At 41.5% G+C, this 24,285-nt stretch overlaps 1 protein-coding gene across 1 annotated transcript in view; it reads left to right on the forward strand.

The window, feature by feature from the left end:
* Positions 1-463: 463 nt before the first annotated feature.
* LOC122128770 (NACHT, LRR and PYD domains-containing protein 12-like) overlaps positions 464-24,285 on the forward strand; it is a 32,515-nt gene continuing 8,693 nt past the window's right edge. Inside the window, exons 1-8 of the mRNA XM_042703532.1 lie at positions 464-614; positions 2,094-2,354; positions 2,569-4,186; positions 4,698-4,874; positions 5,057-5,230; positions 7,227-7,370; positions 8,960-9,133; positions 9,227-9,400. Coding sequence (XP_042559466.1) covers positions 464-614; positions 2,094-2,354; positions 2,569-4,186; positions 4,698-4,874; positions 5,057-5,230; positions 7,227-7,370; positions 8,960-9,133; positions 9,227-9,400 — 2,873 coding nt within the window. The remainder of the gene's footprint in view (positions 615-2,093; positions 2,355-2,568; positions 4,187-4,697; positions 4,875-5,056; positions 5,231-7,226; positions 7,371-8,959; positions 9,134-9,226; positions 9,401-24,285) is intronic.

Genomic DNA, 24,285 nt, shown 5'->3' on the forward strand with positions numbered 1-24,285 from the left:
TATGAAGCACTCAACTGGGGAAAACCGGGAAAACAAGATGGTGCCTGGTAAGATGATAGATTATGACTCACTACTCAATAAGTTTAGAGATATATGCTATAAACCAATTGTTTCAACAATACAATATCAAATACAATATCCTGACTCTGATGTGTGTTTGTGCAATAGGCAGAATGTGCAAAACATTGTCTTCAATCCCCCAACTAATGCAGAGCACCCTGGGGAATGATATGATGATATGATAATGATATTTCTATCTTTGCTATCCCCCCTGTCCTCTCCCTCTCTGTATCTCTCTCCTTGTCTGTCTCAATCTCTATATCTCTCTCTGTGTCTGTCTTTCTCTCTTTCTCTCTCTCTCTCAGTGGGAGGCCAGCAGTGTTCCCCAGGTCTGTTTGGAAGGGGTGGAGGGGTCAACGTGAATGCCACTGCTCACTCTGGAGGGATGGTGAGCGCCCCAACCATGACAGGCTGCACAATCAATGGCCCCGTCACCATCATCTTACCGCCAGTGACCAGGCCTGAAGGGGGTAATGACCCTATGTCAGCCACTTCATTTGTAGATTATATGAAGCACTCACCTGAGGAAGACCAAGAAAACAAGATGATGCCTGGTAAGATGACAGTTTATCACTCTAGGGGCCTCATTTATAAAACGTTCTTACGCACAGATTTGATCTTAGAGTGTTTTTGTGATCGTGCAGACTTTTTGACACAGGATGATGTATGGCTGATAAGCACCGCTTGCCAATAACAGCTCTGTTAAAGCTTTGTGCCCAAATGGGCCCTCATCTACAGAGAAGCACCAGATGCAACCAGGCCATACACGTTCAGGTCCAGGTTTTGTCTGTTCTTGTAACAGTAACGTTCCAACAAGTAATTGGAGACGTCCGGTATATACCAGTCATCAGCCCGATATTCAGCTGTATTATCCGTCTATGTCCGCAATTTATTAGATTTCCATACAGTTCCCAGGAACAGCGAAATGTGAAAGAGGATTTCCTGCGTAAAACAGGGTTCCCAATGGCTTCTCATCCCGATTGCGCACACTCAGACAGCCGAGGAAGCCCACTTCAATACAGCACATGCCCGTGCGCGGTCGGTAGTTGAGTGCAGCATATATGCATGCTAAAGGGAAGGTGGCAATGTTTGGATGCATCAGGAGGGAGACTGCAATATGACCCCGAAAAGGTTTGCCAGATCGTCCTAGCCATGGCATAGAGCTAGGAGAAGACAAAATGCACATGGACCAAGACCACCCTCCCATCCCAGCTGGCTGGAACACGCCCATCACTGCGCTGAATAGACGGGAGCTGATTCACCAACTGTCTGTAGGACGACCTCGGATAATACCTTACCATGATGGGTAGAAGAGGAAGCTGGTGAAGGCCGGTGACACCCTGATGCAAGACCGGCCGAAGAGGAAGCTGGTGATGGCAGGCGAGGCCCGATGCTGGTGCAGCAGGTGCTGCTGCCGCAGATGCGGCTTCTGGTGCTGCTCGTGCCGCAGGTGCGGCTGCTGGTGCATCGAAGACGTGTCTACTACCATGTCGCATACTTTGCTTTTGCAATTACACCACCAGACAGGTTTCCGAACAATGCTTTGGCCCCGCATGTGCACTTCCATCAGCAGGCCGTCGATTCCGGCCTCACTATAATTCTTCTTTTTAGGTGTTTCTTTCTTGCTTGCCATTGTCACAGAGAGATTGTGCCTTGAGAATGCGCTCAATTTATATGCTAATTAAATTAAGTAGGGGCGTTTTGAGGGCGGAGATTCAGTTGCCCACAATTCCACGATCATTTGTGATTTATAACTGAAGGATTGGGGTACACATGTTTTTTAGTGCGTACTATCATTTCAGAAAAGTTCTTAGATCAAATGAAAGATGGCTTCTATGCAACATTTTATAAATGAGGCCCTAGGTCATTTCTACGGCTTTTGAAAAAAAATACTTGACATGATTTCACACGTTTTTGAAATATATTTATAAATATGTTTACAAATATACAGTATGCTATAAACCAGTTAAGATGAAAATGTATAGCAAAATTATTTTACAATGTCCTGACTGTGATGTGTATTTGTGCAATAGGCAGAATGTCTTCAATCCCCCAACTGATGCTGAGAGAACTGGATGATCTGTCCAAAGCCGAGCTCTTGAGGTTCAAGATTATTCTCAAGGGAAGATCTAATATACCATGGCAGAAGTTGAAGGAAGCTGTCACTGATGAAATTGTGAAACAAATGGTTCAAAAGTACTCTGTGGAAATCTCTCCCAAGGAAATGTTGACCATCTTAAGGACTATGGGCAAGAACCAGCTGGCCACTGACTTAGAGAGAAAACTAGGCAAAGGTAGATATTTAACTAAATAGAAAAATTATCTTTATAAGTACATACTGTGCTTCTGTAGTGATTTCTCTCTCTCTGCCTTCTCCTTCTCTTATTGAAAACCATACCTCAGGATAAAGATGTCATATAGAATATATACAACCACGCTAAACCTTGTTAAACATAAAATAGTTTGTTGTTTCACCATATTACATCTCACTTTTGTTCTTTTTTTAAGAATGTGATGCAGCACACACTATTCTCTCAAAGAAGGCGTCACTAAAACAGAAGCTTCAGAAACACTTGGAAAAAAGGTTTTCTGTCGTACATCAAGACTCCGGAGGTTGCAGTGTACAAGATATCTACACTGATCTTTACATTGTAGAGGGCCGCACAGGTGGAGTCAACAATACACATGAAGTTTCTGCAATTGACATGAGACAGACTGGGAGAGAACCAAGATCTCAAGATAAGCAAGTCAAATTGGCAAACATGTTCACAGACAACTCTGTCACAAATGTTTTGACTTTGGGAATTGCTGGCGTGGGGAAATCTGTTGCAGTGCAGAAATTTGTGATGGACTGGGTTGAGAAAAAAGCAAATCAAGATATAGACTTTGTTTTTGTTCTTCCATTCCGGGAGTTAAACCAGAAGAAAGGTGAATACTGCAACCTTCTTGATGTTCTTGAGTCATTCTACCCTTATCGGAAAGATTTGGAATACATCCTTGGCTTAAGTGAATGCAAAATTCTTTTTGTCCTTGACGGTTTGGATGAAAGTAGACTCGAGCTGGACTTTGGCAAATTTATTTGTACGCTGGAAGCAAAGTCATCAGTAGACATGCTCATAACAAGTCTCATTAAAGGTATGATAGTGCCCTCTGCACTCCTCTGGGTTACAACCAGACCAGCAGCAGCCAGTCTGATCCCAAAAGAATGCTTCAACTTGGTGACAGAGGTTCAAGGATTCAATGACCTCCAGAAAGATGAGTTCTTTCAGAACAACATAAAGAATCCAGAGAAGGCTAAGAGACTCGTTGATCATATCAACAAGAATAGAAGCCTCCACATCATGTGTCACATGCCAGTTTTCTGCCGCATTCTAGCCAATTTGGTGGACAAAATACTGGAAGATCAGAGCAAAGAAGAATCAGCCAAAACTTTGACAGAATTGTACACATTGTATAGTGTCTCTCAGATAAAAAGAATGGATGACAAATACTCAGAGGACAAGAAGATGAGTGCAGAGGAAAAAGGACAGATCCTTGTTAAACTTGGGAAACTGGCATTCAAACATGTGGAGAAAGGCACCCAGATCTTCTATGAGAAGGACTTGAAGAAGTGTGACATTGATGTAAATTGTGGAACACTGCAGGCTGGAGTTTGTACACAGATCTTCAACGTGGAGAGTGCTACAACTGGAGAGAACATGTTCAGCTTTGTGCACCTCAGTGTACAGGAATTCTTGGCAGCTCTTTATGTTCTTAACGAAAATGCAACTCATGGGGGAAATTGCCTTTCGCGGACATGGAGGGAGAAGATCGGCTGGCTGTTCTCACACTCAAGGTTTGACCTTTACAAGATGGCAGTGGATAAGGCCTTGCAGAGCCCGAATGGACATTTGGATCTTTTTGTCCGTTTTCTCGTCGGCCTTGCTCCAATGTTGGAGCCAGAAATCCTGTCCCCCCTGGATGTGGTGCTGCCACAGTTAGATGTCAGAGGTGTGAGCATCAAGAAAACAGTTCAATACATCAAAAAGAAAACAATCAGGGAAGATATCTCACCCGAACGGATTATCAACCTCTTCCACTGTTTGAATGAGTTAGGGGACAACTCACTGGATGAGGAGATCAACAGGTAAATAATACAGGCCATTTCAGATTCAAAGGAATTGGTAAATAGCACAATTAATAGAGCATGGCGTTATACATTTGATTCTGAAAGAGTACATACAAATCAAAGTCTTTAGCAGGGCTCAGTTATTGGGGGGGGGGGGTCCCTGTTTTAAACATATTGGATTCCCTACATGTACTGTAACTGTTTGTGTTACAAGGAAAGTATTATAAATGCATTGGAATCAGTCTGTGCAATTATGTTCCCCAGATAAAGGAATAGTCCTCAACTTGTGTCAAATTCATTATCTAAGTGTCCACAACAATCATCAGAATGGAAATTGATGTTTGTCGATATTGATGCTATTCACATACAGAGAAATGACTGCTGATTATTGTCATTTGTATTGCTCTATTGTTCTGAACTTTATTTTGGAAGTAGAGAGATGCATTGTCTTTTTAAATCAGAGGCTATTAATAAGAGGCTTTTTAAGTGTCAGTCAGATTATTAATATTGTGTTTAAAATGTTACCCAGGTACATAAACTCAGCAGATGAGGAGAAGAACCTGACTCCAGCCCAGTGTTCAGCTTTGGCTTATTTGCTGCTGATGTCAGCTAAAGACATGATTGAGTTTGATCTGAAGAAATACCTGAGATCAGAGGAAGGTCTCCGAAGACTGCTTCCTGTAGTGAAAGTCTCGAGGAGAGTTTGGTGAGTACAGTTTTGGGTGGGTCCATCTTGGAAATGTGTGCTGACATACTGGCTGAGATAGATGCTTGTTTTATAAGCACAGAGTATGTTTAAGTGTGTATGAAAATGAATGAAAGTGTTATAATTGTATATGCAACTGAGATACCTCAACAATACAATGTTTAATCTTCATTTCTAAACAGGCTAAATCAGTGTCGACTCTCTAAAGGAAGCTGTAAAATGATGGCATCAGTGCTGCAAGGGACACCTTCCCATCTGACAGATCTGGACATTAGTGACAATGACCTGCAGGATGAAGGAATGGAGCTGCTCTGTGTGGGACTAGGAGATCCAAGATGCAAACTAGAGACCCTGAGGTCAGTTATCTGGCATGTAATAAACCTTCGTGAGGCTACCACTGATCACAATGTTCGCTGCCATCTCTTTCAATCAAACCAGAGGTTGCAAGTACACAGAACAAAATGGTGCTAAATATTCACTTCATTCATTTCATTAGCAAGACTCCTCTGTCTTTAGGATGTAGAGCAAGGGACCAATTAGCTGGATCGGAATACACCACTCAGCATCTTTAAAAGTTACCACACTCAATAGATAGGCTAGCCGACGCAGCCCATTAAAAACTACCGCAAATGTAAAACAAATCAATAAATGAAACACTTAAAAATGCTTCATGCAGCTCGACAGAGCTCCCTGACAAAATGCACCACTCACATTAATGACAGTGACAGTCACTGGCAAAGGAAATATAAAATGTGTAAGGAATTGTTTGAAAGGGGCCTCCCCTGTGGAGAGAACAGACCCTCCCTCAGGTACCCATCCAGTGGTGCTTGGGACGTCTGCATCACAGAAATGGGGGCGACAGTGGTACAGGAGGTAGAGAAGTCGTTTAGTAATCAGAAGGTTGCTAGTTCGATTCCCTGTCGAAGCGTCCTTGAGCAAGACACTGAACCCCTAATTGCTCCTGATGTGCAGTGTGCCATCAGTGTAAATGTAAAATGTGTATACATTGTAAGTCGCACATATGTAATTCGCTTTGGATAAAAGCGTCTGCTAAATGACTAAATGTAAATGTAATGTAAAGAAATGGGAGACTTGCTAGTTTCTCATTAGAAGGAGAGATTAATCAATAGGCCTATATCAGGACGAGTTTTGAAGAAGTAAGTGTGGGGTTCCTATCCCAATCACACTATCTGAGATGCACTCACATTTTCAGTCCCTGCTCTTGCTGGCTATTTGTATCGGTAGCAGCTCTAACAACCACGAGCGTTTCAAAGTGGCAGCAAAAACTCTCCAGTGTCACACAATCTCCCTATACAGTATATAAGAAAGGCCCAACAGCTGAATTTCAATCGCAATTCTTCATAAATGTAGTGCCTGTCTGTTTTTCCTGCTTTCTCGTGCTCATCAGCTGTCTTTATGTACAGATGTGTCCTCTGTTATTACAGTCATTTGTATGAGCGCATGTGTACTTTATGAAGGGAAGGATCAAAATGTTATCTCTGTTCAGACCTTTTCTAATTATCATATAGGGCCATAAAGAGAGGACATGGAAGAGTTATGTGTAAACATGTATGAATGTAGGAACAGAAATGCTGTATAGAATCAAATGTGTACATATATATAATTACATACTTACATCATATTTTTTTAAACAGGCTAAATCGGTGTCACCTCTCCAAAGCAAGCTGTAAGCTGTGGGCATCAGTGCTGCAAGGGACATCTTCCCATCTAAGAGAACTGGACATCAGTGACAATGACTTGCATGATGAAGGAATGGAGCTGCTCTCTGTGGCACTGAGATTTCCACAGTGCAAGCTGCAGACACTGAGGTCAGTTATGAGGCATATAAGAAAGGCTCAATAGGTGAAATTCAATAGCAATTCCTCAGAAATGTTGCGTGTGTGTGTTTGTTTTTATTTGAAACACGGAGAACAAGCTAAAGACAGAGATACAGAGAACACGGCATCTGCTGTATTTATGTACAGATGTGTCCTGCTGTATTCATCTGTATGAGAGTGTCTGCAGTTTATAAAGGGAAGGGATACAAATTTCATGTCTACATTATATCTTACAGATTATAGAACAATTCTGAACCCTTGACCATGAGCTCCTGTCCACAGGTCAATGTGCTGGCTCATGAACATTTTTGTAAACCAGTGTTTATACTTTAGATACAAATACAAAATGATGGTCATATAGGGTCAAAAGAGAGGAAATAGAAGAGTAATGTGAAAAGGTGTGTAAATGTAGGAATTAAAATGCTGAATAGTATCAAATGTGTACATATATATAATATTACATGCATACTATTTTTTTAAACAGGCTAAATTGGTGCCTACTCTCTAAAACAAGCTGTGAAATGATGGCATCAGTGCTGCAAGGGACACCTTCCCATCTCAGAGAACTGGACATGAGTAACAATGACCTGCAGGATGTAGGAATGGAGCTGCTCTGTGTGGGACTAAGAGATCCACACTGCAAGATGGAGACACTGAGGTCAGATATTAGGCATATAAGAAAGGCTCAATAGGTGAAATTCAATAGCAATTCCTCAGAAATGGTGCGTGTGTGTTTCAAAATTCTCAGCTACATTATGTCTAACGGATTACAAAAAAGGTCTGAACATAGAATTGAGCATGAGCTCCTGTGCACAGGTCAGCGTAATGGATCAATTATATTTTGTCAACCGTTGTTGATACTTTAGATACAAACACAACATGATGATCATATAGGGCCAAAAGAGAGGGGATAGAAGAGTTTTGAGAAAGGATGTATAGATGTCCAATAATAAGACAATTTTTGTGAAAACTCTATAATACACAAGATTAGGGTGGCACAGTAATTTCAGGAGGGGGCAAGACCAAAATAAACAAAACTGCACAGCTAACTGAGAATACACAAATACCTAATCTGATTGCAAAATAAATATGAATAAAAGAACCGATATTTCCAAACTCCCTCTCTAATGACAAACAGATTTAAACAAGGATGCGAGGGACCAAGGCAGCCTCTCCACATTTTGGGAAGTGGGCGACTGGAGTCAATGGTGAAGTCAGGAAGAAATGTTGCAGGAGATGGTTGTGTCCTTATACAAAAACATATTCTTATTTATTTTACATCGGGAATTTCTACATTAACCCCCAAAAATGTACACAAAATAAACAAACATCCAAACACAACAAGTACTCAGTCCTCACAAGAACTAGGCTCACTGGGCAAACACCAGGCAAATACTAGGCACAACTCTATGCACAATTCTAGGCACGAACTGTATTCACGTGTCTAAATACAGTGTTCACGTAACCTCATAGCAGGTAAGCGCTCCTTCTTTCTCGCTCCTTCTCTCTCACGCCTTTCTCACGCCTCTCCCAAACAAGGAATGAGTCACCTTTTAAATAGGGCTGCCACTTGGGCTAAATTGGTCCAATCAGCCAAATATGACCCAACCACTGATGCAGGGGAGTCCAAGTCTCTCTCCCGCTCCTACAGGAGTCAGAGTCCAACATAATTCCTGTGTGACGCGGTGAGACAGGAGAAATTTCACCTTCTCAAAATGGCACCCAACGTCCTTACAAACTCCAAAAACTATAATAAAAAAATGAGCTTTTCAGCTCTTAAAGCTTTTCAACTTACAGGCCTGCAGCCAACTAGAAGGCCAACAATGAAGTAAGAGAGATACAATTAGAGATACAACAGCAATGAGTTCAACAGTGTGACTATGATTACAACAGCAACTAGTTCAGCAGTGTGGCATGGGTCTGTAATGGGAAGAAGGAGTCCAACGCTGTGATAGTTTGGCCATGTTTAAATACCCCTGACGTCTGTATCTCTGATCCCAATCTAAGTGAAGAACATTTTAATTGAACAGGTATCCAAGACACCTGTCACAATGAGAGGGAGGATCAAAGAGATGCACAATATGACACCAGACAATTTGCACTCATCCTCTCTCACACACACTCTCGGGACAGGACAGTGGAACAAATTATGCAACAACGCACAGCACAATAAGCAGATAAATCAACCATGCACTGCAGTTATCTTAATAAATAACAATGTGTACATCAACTGTATTTTTTAAACAGTCTGAATAAGTGCCAACTCTCCAAAACAAGTTGTGAAATAATGGCATCAGTGCTGCAAAGGACATCTTCCCATCTGAGAGAATTGGAAATGCGTGACAATGACCTGCAGGATGAAGGAGTGGAAGTGCTCTGTGTGGGACTAAGAGATCCACAATGCAAGATGGAGACACTGAGGTCAGTTATAAAACATTACCTGAAGCAATATATTTTATAAATGTATAGTCTGACTCTGTTGTCTCTTATTGAGAAGATAATCTTGTGTTTCAGGCTGAGCGGTTGTTTAATCACACACAAAGGCTGTTCTTTCTTGGCCTCTGCCCTCAAATCAAACCCATCCTACCTGAAACAGCTGGATCTGAGCTACAATCACCCAGGGTCCTCAGGTGTCAAAGAGCTCACAGACAGACTGAATGATCCCAACTGTAAACTAGAGACTTTCAGGTGAGTGCTGGGTTTTTATCTGGGTGTAAATAACATTTTGTATTTTAGGTGACATATTCTGAATAGACTGGCTATTCTCCCCATGTATGTGTAGGTTTTCTCCCACATCCTAGAATGGACACAGTGGTGGTTCTTGGTGTAGGTGACACAGGCTGTTGCTGAGGAAACCAAGGCTCAATGGGTTGGGAGGGAGATTGTACAGTAACTGCACAACAGCTGCTAGGAAAGACAACAAGGTCAGCAGTTTTTGTCCTCCGGAAAAGGGTCACATGATATGACTGTGACGAATCATGGAAGGATGTGTTGTGACTGTGACTTGTGTGCTGTCAAACGATTAAAATATTTAATCGCGATTAATCGCATTTATGTCATAGTTAACTCAAAATGAATCGCGATTAATCGCAAATTTTGATCTATTCTAAATGTCCCTTCGTTTATTTATTTTTTCCATCATTTTATTTTTATTTGAATGCCCTTATCAACATGGAAAAGTGGATTGGCTTGCTTTATGCAAATGTTTTATTTTATTGAAAACCAAAATTGCCAAACAGGGCGGTACAAAATAAAAGTATAAAGTGCACATTTCAGGTAAACAAGGACTCAGCCTATAGTGCAGTTAAATCATGGCTTAACATAGCAGTCAGGCCTCTTATTTCAGAAACAATGAACCGTAACAGTTAGGTTACCAATAAAAGGTAAGCCTACTACTTCTTTGCTTTCAGCCAGCTGCCTGTTGACATTTTCAGACAACAGTGAAGCTGGCTTCTTATGCACAACACAACTTTTAAGAGTAAACTTTCCATTCAGAAGCTTTTTATCATCCATTTCGCCGTATCGCGCTCACCATTCACTCAAACCGTAACGTTAGCCTACTACACAGTTTGCGAGGCCAAAAAGAATGTTAATCTAAATTTTTTTTTAAATTAACAGCGTTAAAATGGGTTTGCGTAACGCACTAGTTGTGACTAATAGGACCCAATCAGGAAGTGAATGTAGGTGTCTGCATCATCGTTTCCAAAAGTCTCAGTTTCTGCCCATCCAGACTAAAGCGCAACCCCAGAGTTTTAAAACTAACTTCGGAGTAGTATGGACGCCAGATGTAAACATTTTAACTGTTTAAAACTAAAACTTATTATTGTGGATGTAGCCTTAGTCTGGAACACTTTGGGAGGTGCATCTCCTCATCTTTCTATTTCTACATGGATGTACATGTTTCTCCTCTTCATAAATTCCAAGAAGTCATGGGTGCACATGTTCAGCTAGTATCACCAGTCACTTCTATTTCCCTTATCTTCTCTCAGTCACAACATGCTGCAGCCAGGGCAATCAATGTGGGAATGCAGACAACAGCAATCAAGCACAAAGCAAGCAGAAACACACACAAAGACAAAACAGCATGGGATGGGTGGGGTCCTTTACTATGCCTCAGGCCTGCCTGCAGACTCTCTGGTAGTAAGTGAGCTACAGGGTTGGGAGTGGAGCTCCTTCGCGGCTGTCTTGATAAATCTCTGGTGGTCCTGAGCAGTGCTGTTGTCATACCACACTGTCAGCCTGTGTGTTAGCATACTCTCAATAGTGCACCTGTAAAAGTTTGTAAGGATACTGGGTGGCCTCCTCAATTTCCTAAGGAAGTACAGCTGCTCCTGGTCTTTCTTGATTAGCTGGTCTTTGCTGTATGACCATGTGAGGTCCTCACTGAACTCCTAGGAATTTAATGGTGCCCACCTTCACCAGTGCAGACCCGTCTATGTGAAGTAACTGGTGATATTGGTGCTGATGTCCTCTGTTGCTTCTCTTCAGATTCACAATCATCTGTTTAGTTTTGCTGACATTGAGGCAGGGGCGGACTGGGGGAAAAAAGTGGCCCGGGAGTTACTGTCAGACCGGCCCACTTAATACACGGCGCGTTGCCCACTCAATGCATCGCACGTTTTGACCAGTCGGTCGCCTATTTGGAAAAATACCCATACACTTAACATTATTTTGGATGATTACAAAGAAATGACATCATATATGGTTTTTTAAATAACATTTGGATTCACCAATTTGACTGGATGGACACATGGAATAAAATGATACTGGCTATTGTAACACTCCAAGGTAGGTATAGTTTGCTAGATGAATATGCTTAACTCTGGGCTAGTATCAGAAGGTTATATGTATAACTACAGAGCCTTAAGGAATGAATGTCAGCAGAGAAAGACCACACAATAAAGAAACTGGAATCAGACGGTATAATTAGTATGAACCAGTGGCGGCTCCTGAAAAAATGATCAAGGGGACATATTTTTGATAATGATGAAGGCGACCCATTCAGTAGTTACATTAAGCAAGACACTTGTATCAATTTGTTGTTAGCTGATTAACTCATACAGCAATACCTTTTTGTCCACTAGATGGCAGCACACAACAGAAATATTTCCCCTCTACCTACATAGCTAGAGTAGCTAGTTACAGGTGGAAAGCTATGAAAGAAAGTTGCATCCAGGAGCCTTCATAAGCAAACATGATGTGGCTCCACCTTAAAATATCCCACTTTTTCATTATCCACATGTCTCAAAAGTTGTATGATGTAACATAGCTTAACAGGACACATGATATGTCCAGTAACAACATAAAGAAGGGGGCAACATATAAGTCAAAACCAGCCATATTTATTGACTGGTCTTGAAAGTAGTGGCTTACAAAAGCTAAATAAGTCATCACATAGAAAATAACTCAGTGTTAGTGCAAGAAGCGAACATTCACACTGTAAAACCTATGAAAAGTGACAGTGGTATATAGGAATACAGACCAGGTTAGCCACTTCAGAGCCTGCTAGCCACGATTTTCTTTCGTTGCAATTCTTGGATGTAGGACCCCCCCCCCCCCCCTTTGTAGAAACCTGTTGAATGGATACATTTGGTCTAGGAAGTCCTAAATGTTTTGTTGTAAATTTATCTTCATTAGTACGCCGACTTTCAAAGAGCGAATCGAGTTGTTGCACTGAATGTTAAAAATGGATTTAACATGAGAGTCAATGAGAGAGATCTGGGGCGATTTCCAGTTTCCCCAAAAAGGGGCGGGGTCATTTGAAGCACCACGTTTGCCTGACTGTTGCCTGAGTGACTGTTGGCTGATTCGACAATGACATTCAGAGGCAGATCAGACGGTCTAGTGGTAGAATCCAACAGAAAAGAAAACTCCTTTTCCCGTAGGCAGTGCGTCGCCCCAATCGGCCTTATGGACAAGCCGCCCATGAACTATATTGTAGAAATGAACAGTACAGTACATACGATGGGGTGTGAACATCAGTGGTATCAGTAGTGTTGCATGCTGGGTGTGTGATTGTGTGTGTGTGGGGGGGTGTTGAAGGTGTCTTCGAGCAAGTGATGCAAGTGTTGAGTAGGCTAGAGTTATTAACATTTAATAACGCCTAAAACAAAGTTAGACTGACAGAAAACATTAGATGAGTAAAGAAGAAAAAATTTCGGAAAATAGGCACCATGAGTGTAAATACAGATCGCGAGGAGTACTATAAGTTTCAGTCAGTAATTTTTCTAACCTACAATCATTACAGTCATTTATTCGTGTTCTGTGAAACTCAGAACATAGGCAGTCTTAGTTTGCTGTGGAAATCCTTGGTTGAACTGATTTGTTGATAGGGAAACTGAAGGGGGTCCAGCGTGTCTCTCTCAGCTATATAATAATAATAATAGTAATAATAATAATAATAATAATAATAATATTATTATTACTGTTTTTGTATTGCATGCTTACTTTTTTCCTTATTGATCTACAAAACCTATATAGATTTGCCTGATTAAAATGATACACTGATAACAAATCAGTTCACATGCTGAACTCACGGTTTTGCACCTCAACTGCATTTTCTTCTCCCCTTCTTTCTTGAGGTATGACCATGGAGGAGAGTTCAGGATTAAACCAGGACCGAGAAAATGTGAGTGATTTTATGAATATTTTCCTGAAAAAAAACATACGCATGATTGTATATGAACACATGAAAACATTGAGGTGTGTGTGTGTGTGTATGTGTGTGTGTGTGTGTGTGTGTGTTATTTGAAAAAGAGAAAGAGGTTGTGTTTGACTTGTGATAATTCTAAAACATGAACCTGAATGTGATCAAGTCGACTCCCAGCTCATACAGCTGGTGCTGAGCAACTGCAGTGTCTGGCCCTGAGGATTGCAGCCAGCTTACTGCCATAAGATTATCATGACATGTCATCAGGACAATGAAATCTAAACAGAATGTATATCTGATACTTACTGAACCAAGCCTGGCAGTGTTTTTTTGTTTGTTTGTGTGTGTGTGAATGAAGACATTTTCACATATACTTGGTCCTGCCTTCCTGACACACATTATCTCTCTCTGACACACACACACTCCACTCCACGGCATGATATGAAACAAATGCATACACAAGGACACTCCCTCACACACAGACACACACACACACCCATAATCAGGATGATCAACACATAACTATTTCTTAGGACCCACACACAAAAACACACAAGTGCATTTGTCATGCAGTCACACACACACACACACACACACACACACACACACCATACATTGCTCCAAAACTCACGACGCCCTGAATAAACACACACTAACAAATGCGCACTAACTCACACACACACACTCACTCAGTCACCCATTCACTCACATAAACGAACACACACAGACAGAAAGAGAGAGAGAGAGGGACAATGAGAGAGAGAGAGAGAGAGAGAGAGAAATACACACAAGAGATTACTTATCAGACCCCCCAGGATATCGTGATGTTGCGATCCCTGGCATTCTACACGAAAGCGGAAGGGAACTATTTTGCACTTTACTTTTTGAACTGACTTTTTTGTATACTTTAATTTAGTTGATCCATAGGTATCTGTTTCATGTTAAGATTTCAGGATTTCACTTATTTACCCAACTAAATGAAATAGTTTTGTATCATTTAAAACAAACATAAATGTATTGACACCTTTTGAATTTGGATTCAGTGTTTACATAGGCTTAAGTTCTGTATACTGTTACTGAAGGTGTGTTGTGTTTCCAGTGAAGGACTGTGCACTTTACGATTACATTATTATATGTATTCGTTACTTACTGGATACAAAAAAAAGAGTACTTGATGTTGCATTGTTTAGGCGTCCTCAGTGTGACGGGCCGAGCCTCGGTTGCCATCAAAAATGTGGGTTTGGCCCAAAAAGCTCAGAGACAGAGTAAGGGTTCAAATATAAGTTTTAATATCTTTTAAATATCCTGGAGAACTGCTAAGCCTCTCAATTATAAGAGGACAAACAGCAACAGTCTCCAGGCATATCACCTGCCAAGCCTCTATCTGCAGAGGACAACATTCAGCAGTCAAATCAATAAACAGCCTGCTAAGCCTCTATAAGAGCAGAGGACAACAATCAGCAGTAAAACAGTATACAGCGGCACACATACCTGACTAGACTAACTGAACTAGACAGAACAATGAACATATATACCTGACTAGACTAACTGAACTAGACAGAACAATGAACATATATACCTGACTAGACTAACTGAACTAGACAGAACAATGAACACACATACCTGACTAGACTAACTGAACTAGACAGAACAATGAACATATATACCTGACTAGACTAACTGAACTAGACAGAACAATGAACATATATACCTGACTAGACTAACTGAACTAGACAGAACAATGAACACACATACCTGACTAGACTAACTGAACTAGACAGAACAATGAACATATATACCTGACTAGACTAACTGAACTAGACAGAACAATGAACATATATACCTGACTAGACTAACTGAACTAGACAGAACAATGAACATATATACCTGACTAGACTAACTGAACTAGACAGAACAATGAACATATATACCTGACTAGACTAACTGAACTAGACAGAACAATGAACATATATACCTGACTAGACTAACTGAACTAGACAGAACAATGAACATATATACCTGACAAGACTAACTGAACTAGACAGAACAATGAACATATATACCTGACTAGACTAACTGAACTAGACAGAACAATGAACATATATACCTGGCGGCCAGCACCATTACCACAGACCGGGGTAGACACAAACATAGTATTTTGTCACGATCATCAAACAAAGAAATAACTATGACATAAATAAATTATTTCTCAAAAGGTTTGTTAAAAAACACCTTATCCAAGTGGTCTGGCCCAGACCATTTTTGGTGTCCCCCCTGCCAGTCTGGGCAATTAGCGGTTTCAATGAGGTAGGATCCAATTGTAATCAGTGGTATGAGTGTTTGTGTGTGCGTGTGTGTGCAAATCATGTCTGTTGGGTGCGCTAGTGGTTGCAGATATGGGGCAGAAGTGTGCAGTTCATGTGCGGTCGCACCACGACCGTCACAAACAGCATAAATTGTGCTTAATTTTGCTTTGAGGTTCTGTGCACTTTAAATTTTGAACTGTGATTTTTTGTTTCGTCGTATGTGAAGACTGAGACATTCATAACATGAGTGTGTGTGTGTGTGTGTGTGTGTGTGTGTGTGTATGTGTGTCTGTGTGTGGATGGGTACAGTGAACAGTCCCTTTTCTACCCCATATTCTGATGAGGATGTTCTCTCTTCTCTCGTCTGCAGATGCCTGTGAGCTCACACTGGACCCAAACACACACACACATCTCTCTCTCTCTCTGAGGGGAACAGAAAGGTGACATGTGTGAGTGAGAAGCAGCAGCCGTATCCTAACCACCCAGAGAGATTTGACTACAGGAATCAGGTGCTGTGTAGGGAGGGTCTGTCTGGACGCTGCTACTGGGAGTCTGAGTGGAGTGGTGCTGGTGCTGTGATAGCAGTGGCATACAAAAGCACCCAGAGGAAAGAGGAGAGGAGTGATGACTGCGGGTTTGGATATAATGACAAATCCTGGAGTGTGGATTGCAGTGGTGACAGATACTTTGCCTGGCACAATAAGAACATGACTGACATACCTGCCCCCCGCTCCAGAAGAGTAGGAGTGTACCTGGACTGGCCGGCAGGCACTCTGTCCTTCTACAGCGTCTCCTCTGACACACTCACCCACCTGCACACGTTCCACTCCACATTCACTGAGCCCCTCTATCCTGGGTATAGGGTTTCTGATAACTCCCCAGTATTCCTGTGCAAGGTCACATGACCTCCTGATCTTGCAGGCATCTGCAGAAGAGTCACATAGTCCTCTTCAAACACCTCTGCTTGGATGGAAAAATATTATTAAGCACTAAGCATATTAAGCCTTAATGTGTACAGGAACACCAGGGTCTAGAGGGGAGCCACACCAATGACTGTAGCAAACATGGACACCATGGCTCCGTGCCTTTCCTTTCTATACACATGGAGCCATGTTGGCAAATTTGGAGCCAGAACAGAAAATGTTCCAGGTCCGGACAGAACCGGCCATATTAGTTCTATAGTCAGAGTGAGTCTCACACTCCAGTTCACACCACTGTGTCAGGTTGTAATGGAAATTGTTTTCGTTTGTTTGTTTATATTGCAGACCAAAGTGACTCATCCAGCATTGTTTCATGGGTAATTGTGTGTAGCGTGATAGATAAAGGAGGGAAATAGGGCTCTCTCTCTCCCTTTCTCTCTCTCTCTCTCTTTCTTTCTCTCTCCCTCTCTCTCTTTCTTTTTCTCTCCCTCTCTCTCTCCATCTCTCTCTCTCTCTCCCTCTCTCTCTCCATCTCTCTCTTTCTCTCTCTCTCTCTCTCTCTCTCTCTTTCAGTACCTGATGGGCTGTCTCCCTCATGGAGGCTATTGTATGTATCCATTGCCCAAAAGGTCAAAAGGTCAGGTCCACCTTCAGTGGAGGTTGCTGCATTGTAAAATAAAAAGGGACGGTTATTAATGAAGCTGAGGGAAGGGTATTAATGAAGCTAGGGTTTATGTATAATAACTTTTATGTACAAAAACTGTGTTTGTGTTTAGTTGTGGGTACATGCCGGATGGGCGTGAGCGTTAGGGCAGGCCAAGTTGAACATCCTTAAATGCCATGAAGCTAAAAATGAAGGCCAGAATATAGACATAATATCCATGTTTAAGTCCCTGGTGGAAACAATTATAGTGGTGTAATACATGCTCTACCAGAAAACAGAGATTGTGGCTCTGTTCATGGAGAAACGGTGTGTAAGGGAGGGGGTAGTTACCTTTAATGATTTCGGGGGGCTTGTTTTCAACTAGTGATAGGGACTGATTTTTTTCAGTGTTTATTTTCAATGGTTTTGAAATGATGTTTTAAATAAATTGTTTTAAAAAGTTAAAAAGTGTCCTTCCCTCTCTCTCTCCCCTCTCCTTCCCCCTCTCCTTCCCTCTCTCTTTCCCTCTCTCTCCCCCTCTCCTTCGCTCACTCTCCTTCTCCCTCTCTCTCCCCCTCTCATCCTACCTCTCGTTGTCCCTCTCCTTCTCCCTCTCTCCTCTGTCTCCCTCCTTCCCTCTCCTTCTCCCTCCCACTCCTTCTCCCCCTCTCTCCCTCTCTCTCTCCCCGTCTCTCTCTCTCCCCCTCTCTCCCTCTCTCCCTCTCTCTCTCTCTCCCCCTCTCTCCTTCTCCCTCTCTCTCTCCCTCCCCCTCTCTCCTTCTCCCTCTCCCTCTCTCTTTCTCTCTCCCCCTCTCCCCCTCTCTCCCTCTCTCTCTCCCCCTCTCTCCCTCTCTCTCTCCCCGTCTCTCTCTCTCTCTCTCATCCCCCTGATTGTTTTGCGGTTGGGGGAGGGGATGTAGCTAAAAGCAGCGAAACTAAGCCTGAACTAAACTTACACTGTTGGTAGTGACATGACATGACAAATAAAATGTATAATGAATGTGTTTTTTTTAATTCACTTTTAGAAGAAATCAAACAGATCTTTAAAAAAAAAAAAAGTCATCGGGTTACCGCAAGGTGGGGTCAGTGGTCAGGGACAGCCACCTCCCAATTGAAAGTAGACCTACCCTATACATTATGGTTTTAAAGATATTAAGGTAACTGCTATCTCAAATAATTATTTAGATTTAAACCGATTACAGATGAACATCTCAAATCTGCATACCGCAAAAGCTTTTTCTCTTTTTTTGGCTGCGGGAAAGTAATTTGCACCAATTCCCCATGCCCATATAGCTGTTAGAATCTGCAGCTGACTACGTTTTGGACAACGGACCAGAGAGGAGAGTCAAAGGTTTCTCTGTGATTTATTCCTGCGTGCTCCTGCAGGGAGTCAATTCCATCATCCAACGTAGAAGCAGGAAAAGCGACTGAAGTAACGTTACAGCAGTGACTCCTATGCTGCCGTGGGAACGGAAGGGGATTTAATGATTTTTAAAGAACATTTTAACGATTTAAAATGATTTTAACCAAAGTTCTCATTTGGGCTTGAGGTTTTGTTAACAAACATGATTGTAGCCCCTATAGCCTAGGCTAATGTTGCACAGACTACTGGACAAGTAGCCCCTATAGCCTAGGCCAGGGGTTCTCAAACTTTTGCAAGCTGGGCCCCCCAAAAGCTGGTTAGGTGTAGTTGGGGCCCCCCCACCGCCCGCCGCCCTCAACTACACCACCATAGATAGATACGTAGATAGTATATTATTATTGATAGGCCTATAGTCATACCTTTGGTCAAGGTTAGGCTATTGTTATTGTTAGGCCTATACAGACAATTATTATTACTAATACTGCTAATTATTATTATTGTTATTATTATTATTATCAGTAGTAGTATGCCTTTTAGTAGGCTATTATTATTAGCAGCTATGTGAGCCTGCATGCTTTCTTCTTATTATAATCATCATTATTATCACCATCATTATATTATTACTGTTATAATAAATGATAATTGACCAATTATTATTATTATTATCATAATAATAATTAGTGTTATTATTGCTATCATTAGGCTACTATTATTATTATGGGCCTATTGTGACCTTTTTCAAAAATCTTGCAGGTCTGTCAATGTGAGACATGAGCCTGCTTTGCCTTGCAAAGGTCCTCAATTCTTGGTGCAATGTTTGATAAACATTGAAGAACCCGGGCAACAGTTGTTGTATGCAGAGTCTCTCCCATCTCAGCTGCTGAAGCTTAACTCCTTCAGAGTAGTCATAGGTGTCTTGGTGGCCTGTCTTACAAGTCTCCTTCTTGCACGGTCACTCAATTTGTGAGGACGGCCTGCTCTAGGCAGATTTACACATGTGCCATATTCATTCCATTTCTTGATGATAGATTTTACAGAATTCCAGGGGATGTTTAGTGCCTTGGAAATTATTTTGTATCCTTCCCCTGACCTATACTTTTCAATAACCTTTTCTCTGAGTTGCTTGGAGTGATCTTTGGTCTTCATGGTGTAACGGTATCCAGGAATACTGATTACTGAATACTGACCAGTGAATCGACTTTCCAGACACAGGTGTCGTTATACTACAATCACTTGAGACACATTCACTGCACAATGATCCCCATTTCACTAATTGTGAGACTTCTAGCACCAACTGGCTGGACCTCTGTTGAATTAGGTCAGTCACTTTAAAGGGGGTGAATACTTATGCAATCACTTATTTTTCATACATATTTTTATTTAATTGGCATAACTGTGTAGAAATCTGTTTTCACTTTGACATTAAAGTGAATTTTTGGTAAATTATTTTGGTCAAAAAAGCCAACTTATATTGACCATGATTGATTTATAAAAACAATAAAAGGGTAAAACATCCAAGGGGGTGAATACTTATGCAAGGCAATGAACATTATAATGCTTACAATGCTAACATTAATATTGCTAATATATACAATATATACAGTATGTGCTGATACTACTAACAGTAGTAATAACTAATAACTACTAACACTAACGCTGATAATATCAATTTTGCCTGCACATTGGGAATACAAATACTAATGACTATTTACTGATATTAATATATATGATACCTGTGTTTTGCTATAAGGAGAGGCTGGGAGTACTGATTGACTGACTGATTCATCAGTTTTTGCCTGAACTTTATTGGATACTGTTGGACTTAATTTGGGCTAAATGGGGAGAACACGCTTATCTCCTCACTCCCATACCTCACAGCTGCAGTCAGAATGTGTATTGCTCAAACGTGGCTTGAGTTTCATTGGAATCACCCTAAAGTATTCTATAGGGGCAACAATAGACAGAGCAACACCTGAAATATGACTTTTTTTTTTGTGGCGGCAGCATCCTTACAGAACTGTTGGATACCAGTATAAGCTTTTAGGCATATGGAATCAGGCATATTCTTCAGTGTTTATTGGTAGACAGTTTTGAGCCCAAACCTCTGACAGCTGTTAACCACTAGAGGGCACTAGAGACCATATGGTAACAGTCACTGCATACTAGTATGTGTGTGAACTGTTAACCTCTAGAGACCATATGGTAATAGTTGCTGCATACTAGTATGTGTGTGAACTGTTTCTGGTTGACCTTGACCTTGCATGACCTGGCTGCCCATTAAACAATTGACAGAGCAACACCTGAAATGTTACTTTTTTTGTGGCGGCAGCATCCTTAAAGAACTGTTGGATACCAGTATAAGCTTTTAGGCAGATGGAATCAGGGATGTTGCAAGGGTGTGTGTGTGTGTGTGTGCATGTGTGCGTGTGTGCGTGTGTGTGTGTGTGTGTGTGTGTGTGTGTGTGTGTGTGTGTGTGTGTGTGTGTGTCTGTGTGTGTTGGGGATGGTGGTTGTACACTGTACAGTTAGTGGTTGTAAGTTGATACATTGTAAGTCGCACATATGTAAGTCGCTTTGGATAAAAGCGTCTGCTAAATGACTAAATGTAAATGTAAATGTAATGGTCACTCGGAGAATAAGTATTTTGCCGTCATCTTCTGTGTGTGTGAGCATAGAGCATAGAGCATAGAGCTCCACTACCTGATCCATCTCCATTAGCCAACACCATAAGGAACAGATGGTAGGCTACACAACCGTAAGGCAGAATTCATAAGTAGGTTAATGTAAATAAAATAATATTATTAAAAGAAGATCATAACATTAGCCTCCAAAAATCGCCTATGTGTTCCAGGCAAACTAAATCACCCACGCTGTTTGATGCACTCATAATATAGGCCTGTGTTTGTGGGCTTTTCTAAGGCTTACAGTAATGGTTTCACCCTGGTGCTCACCAGTCAATGGAAACTTATCACACTCACCTTTTCAAACTGGACAACTGGACCAATAGCTCAGAGTTATGTGAAATTGCTGTCTGAGATCACACGTTGCGAACGTGTTTTTTCTCTGCATTTTCAAAGTGTTGTTTACGTGTGATAAATTGACATGTTCACAACACGTAAATAATACCTTATTTGCAACTTGTTAACGTATTGTTAATGGGTTAGAAGTCGCGTGTAAATGAATGGCTTGACCTTCAATTAGGATGTTCCTCTCCTCTGTTTCCTCTCTCATAGGTCCTTGCTCCTTGTTTCTTCTGAGAGTATGTAACGAAATAACACGTCCTTCGTGCCGTCTGTCTTGCAACGATTTCCGGGCGTTAGCTGGATGAACGAGGCCAGAGGAAAATGCCAATTATTTTGGAATGCATACTTCGACTGTGTCGCAACTTCGGCTTCGAGGTATCCATCACTGGGGAGAGAGAGATGACGATAACGGACGATGAAGACGGTGGCAAGCTGAAGAAGACACGTAGGCTGCACTCAGCAGAAAGATAATACTTATGTACCGGTATATCGTTTTGTTTAACTCGGGGAGAAGTTACGTTGTTTAGTAGCAGAAGAGTGCTGGTTATTATGGCCGTATCCATGAGTAGAATCTGCCACTACGGCAACTTACAAGACTACGCTTCAGTTCCGTGTGTGAAATGTCGTGTCTTGAGATGAAGTCAAATTCCCTCATTAGTTAGTTACCTAACGATACAGTGAGCTAAGCTGCAGTAAAGTTTAGTCGTTTTCATCTGAGGTTAACGTGGAAGACATAAGCCAGTTCGCAAAAAGAGTGAGTTCAACTGACAGGGCTACGGTCGGCAGCTCTCTCTCTCTCCCTCCTCCTCCTCCTCCTCCACCTTCTCCTGTGAGTATTTCCCTGCCACACGAGACACTCTCCACCATTAGCACTGGTCACAGAAAGGAGAATTAGGTTGAATTTCGATAGCAAGGGTCTCTAAGTATGGCTTTATTATTGTGCCGCATTCCCGAGAACTCAGTGGGCACCAGGATAGCAAAATTATTCTGGCCCATCTTAATGCCCATCTTAATGCCCACCTTAATGCCCACCTTAATGCCCATCTTTTCTGGACCCTCGCTCCAGTTCTGGCCCACCTCTGGCGGGGTTCCCCGGACCAAACTGGCTGATACACTGAAAACTGACACAAATAATTTGCCCTGGCCCACAAACTGTAAAATTACTCGTATTGTTTCTTTGGGCCTAGATCTGGTAAAGAAAACGATATGGCTGAGTGCCGGCAGAGTTTTTGTTCCCTTGACCAGATGTGGCTCATAAACTGCCAAGTGTACTTGAAAAGGAACACATATTGACAACTGGTGATTCATTTAAAAATGGTGGATGTAAAGTCAATGATTCAGGGGAAGTAGTGCAGGACAGATGGAATTAGGTATGTTGTAGGGTGCAGATGTATGTGTGTGTGTGTGTGTGGCTGTGTGTGTGGGTGTGTGGGGGGGGGGGTGTGGTTGTAAAGTGAATGATCGAGTGGAAGTAGTGCTGGACAGGGTCCTGGAAAATTCCAGCACAAGATTGCCCAAGCCTGCGGTTTAAGCAAGAGAGAGATGTGTGATGCTTAAAAAAGTTCCAAAAACAAAAAATGCCCTTAGGGATCATCCTTAAAATCGTTCCATTAGTGCACACTTGCTCTGGCATGAGTTACAACCCACACCAAACCTCAACCCACAGAGAACAAAATCCGGAACAGGATCAGGAATGCAAAATAAACAGGCAAGAGCAGCGCACTAGAAAACTATCACACGGCAAACAAGACAAAGTTGCAAGAATACCTAAGGGATATAAACACGAGAGGCAGATCATTGGACAAAAACAGGACAGAGACAGAAGGGATATAAACTACAAGGGGCAAGTGAAACGGAGGACACAGATCATTGGACAAAAACTAGATGGGGCAGGTGAAATCATTACAGACTAATAAACAGCATCAGATGAGCACAGTAATTGGCGGGATAATTAAACAGAGGTAGGAAGTGACACATGACAGGTGAGGTCAGAAGCACATGGCACTAAAAAAAAAAAATTCACAAAATTCACAAAATCAATATCAGTGGGTATTGATCTCTAGGTAGTCTGTGTATTGATCTCGAGGTAGTCTGGTTATTGATCGCATGTGTGTTTGTATGTATGTATGTGTGTATGTACAGTATGTGTGTATGTATGTATGCATGTGTGTGTGTATGTACAGTATGTGTGTATGTATGTATGTGTGTATGTATGTGTGTATGTATGCATGTGTGTGTGTGTGTATGTATGCATGTGTGTTTGTATGTATGTATGTGTGTATGTACAGTATGTGTGTATGTATGTATGTATGTATGTTGTATGTATGTATGTATGTATGTATGTGTGTATGTACAGTATGTATGTATGTATGTATGTATGCATGTGTGTGTGTATGTATGTATGTGTGTATGTATGTATGTATGTGTGTATGTATGTATGTGTGTACAGTATGTATGTATGCATGTGTGTGTGTATGTATGTATGTATGTGTGTATGTATGTATGTATGTATGTGTGTATTCATGCATGTATGTATGTGTGTATGTCTGCATGTAAGTAGGTATGCAAACAGAAAGATGGAAGGATGAATAGACAGACACACAGATACATAAATACATTCATCTACACATACATGCATATTGTCCCTGTCCCTATACATCTGTCTGTGT

This window comes from Clupea harengus, chromosome 24 (genome assembly GCF_900700415.2).
Source record: "Clupea harengus chromosome 24, Ch_v2.0.2, whole genome shotgun sequence".
Classification (NCBI taxonomy): domain Eukaryota; kingdom Metazoa; phylum Chordata; class Actinopteri; order Clupeiformes; family Clupeidae; genus Clupea; species Clupea harengus.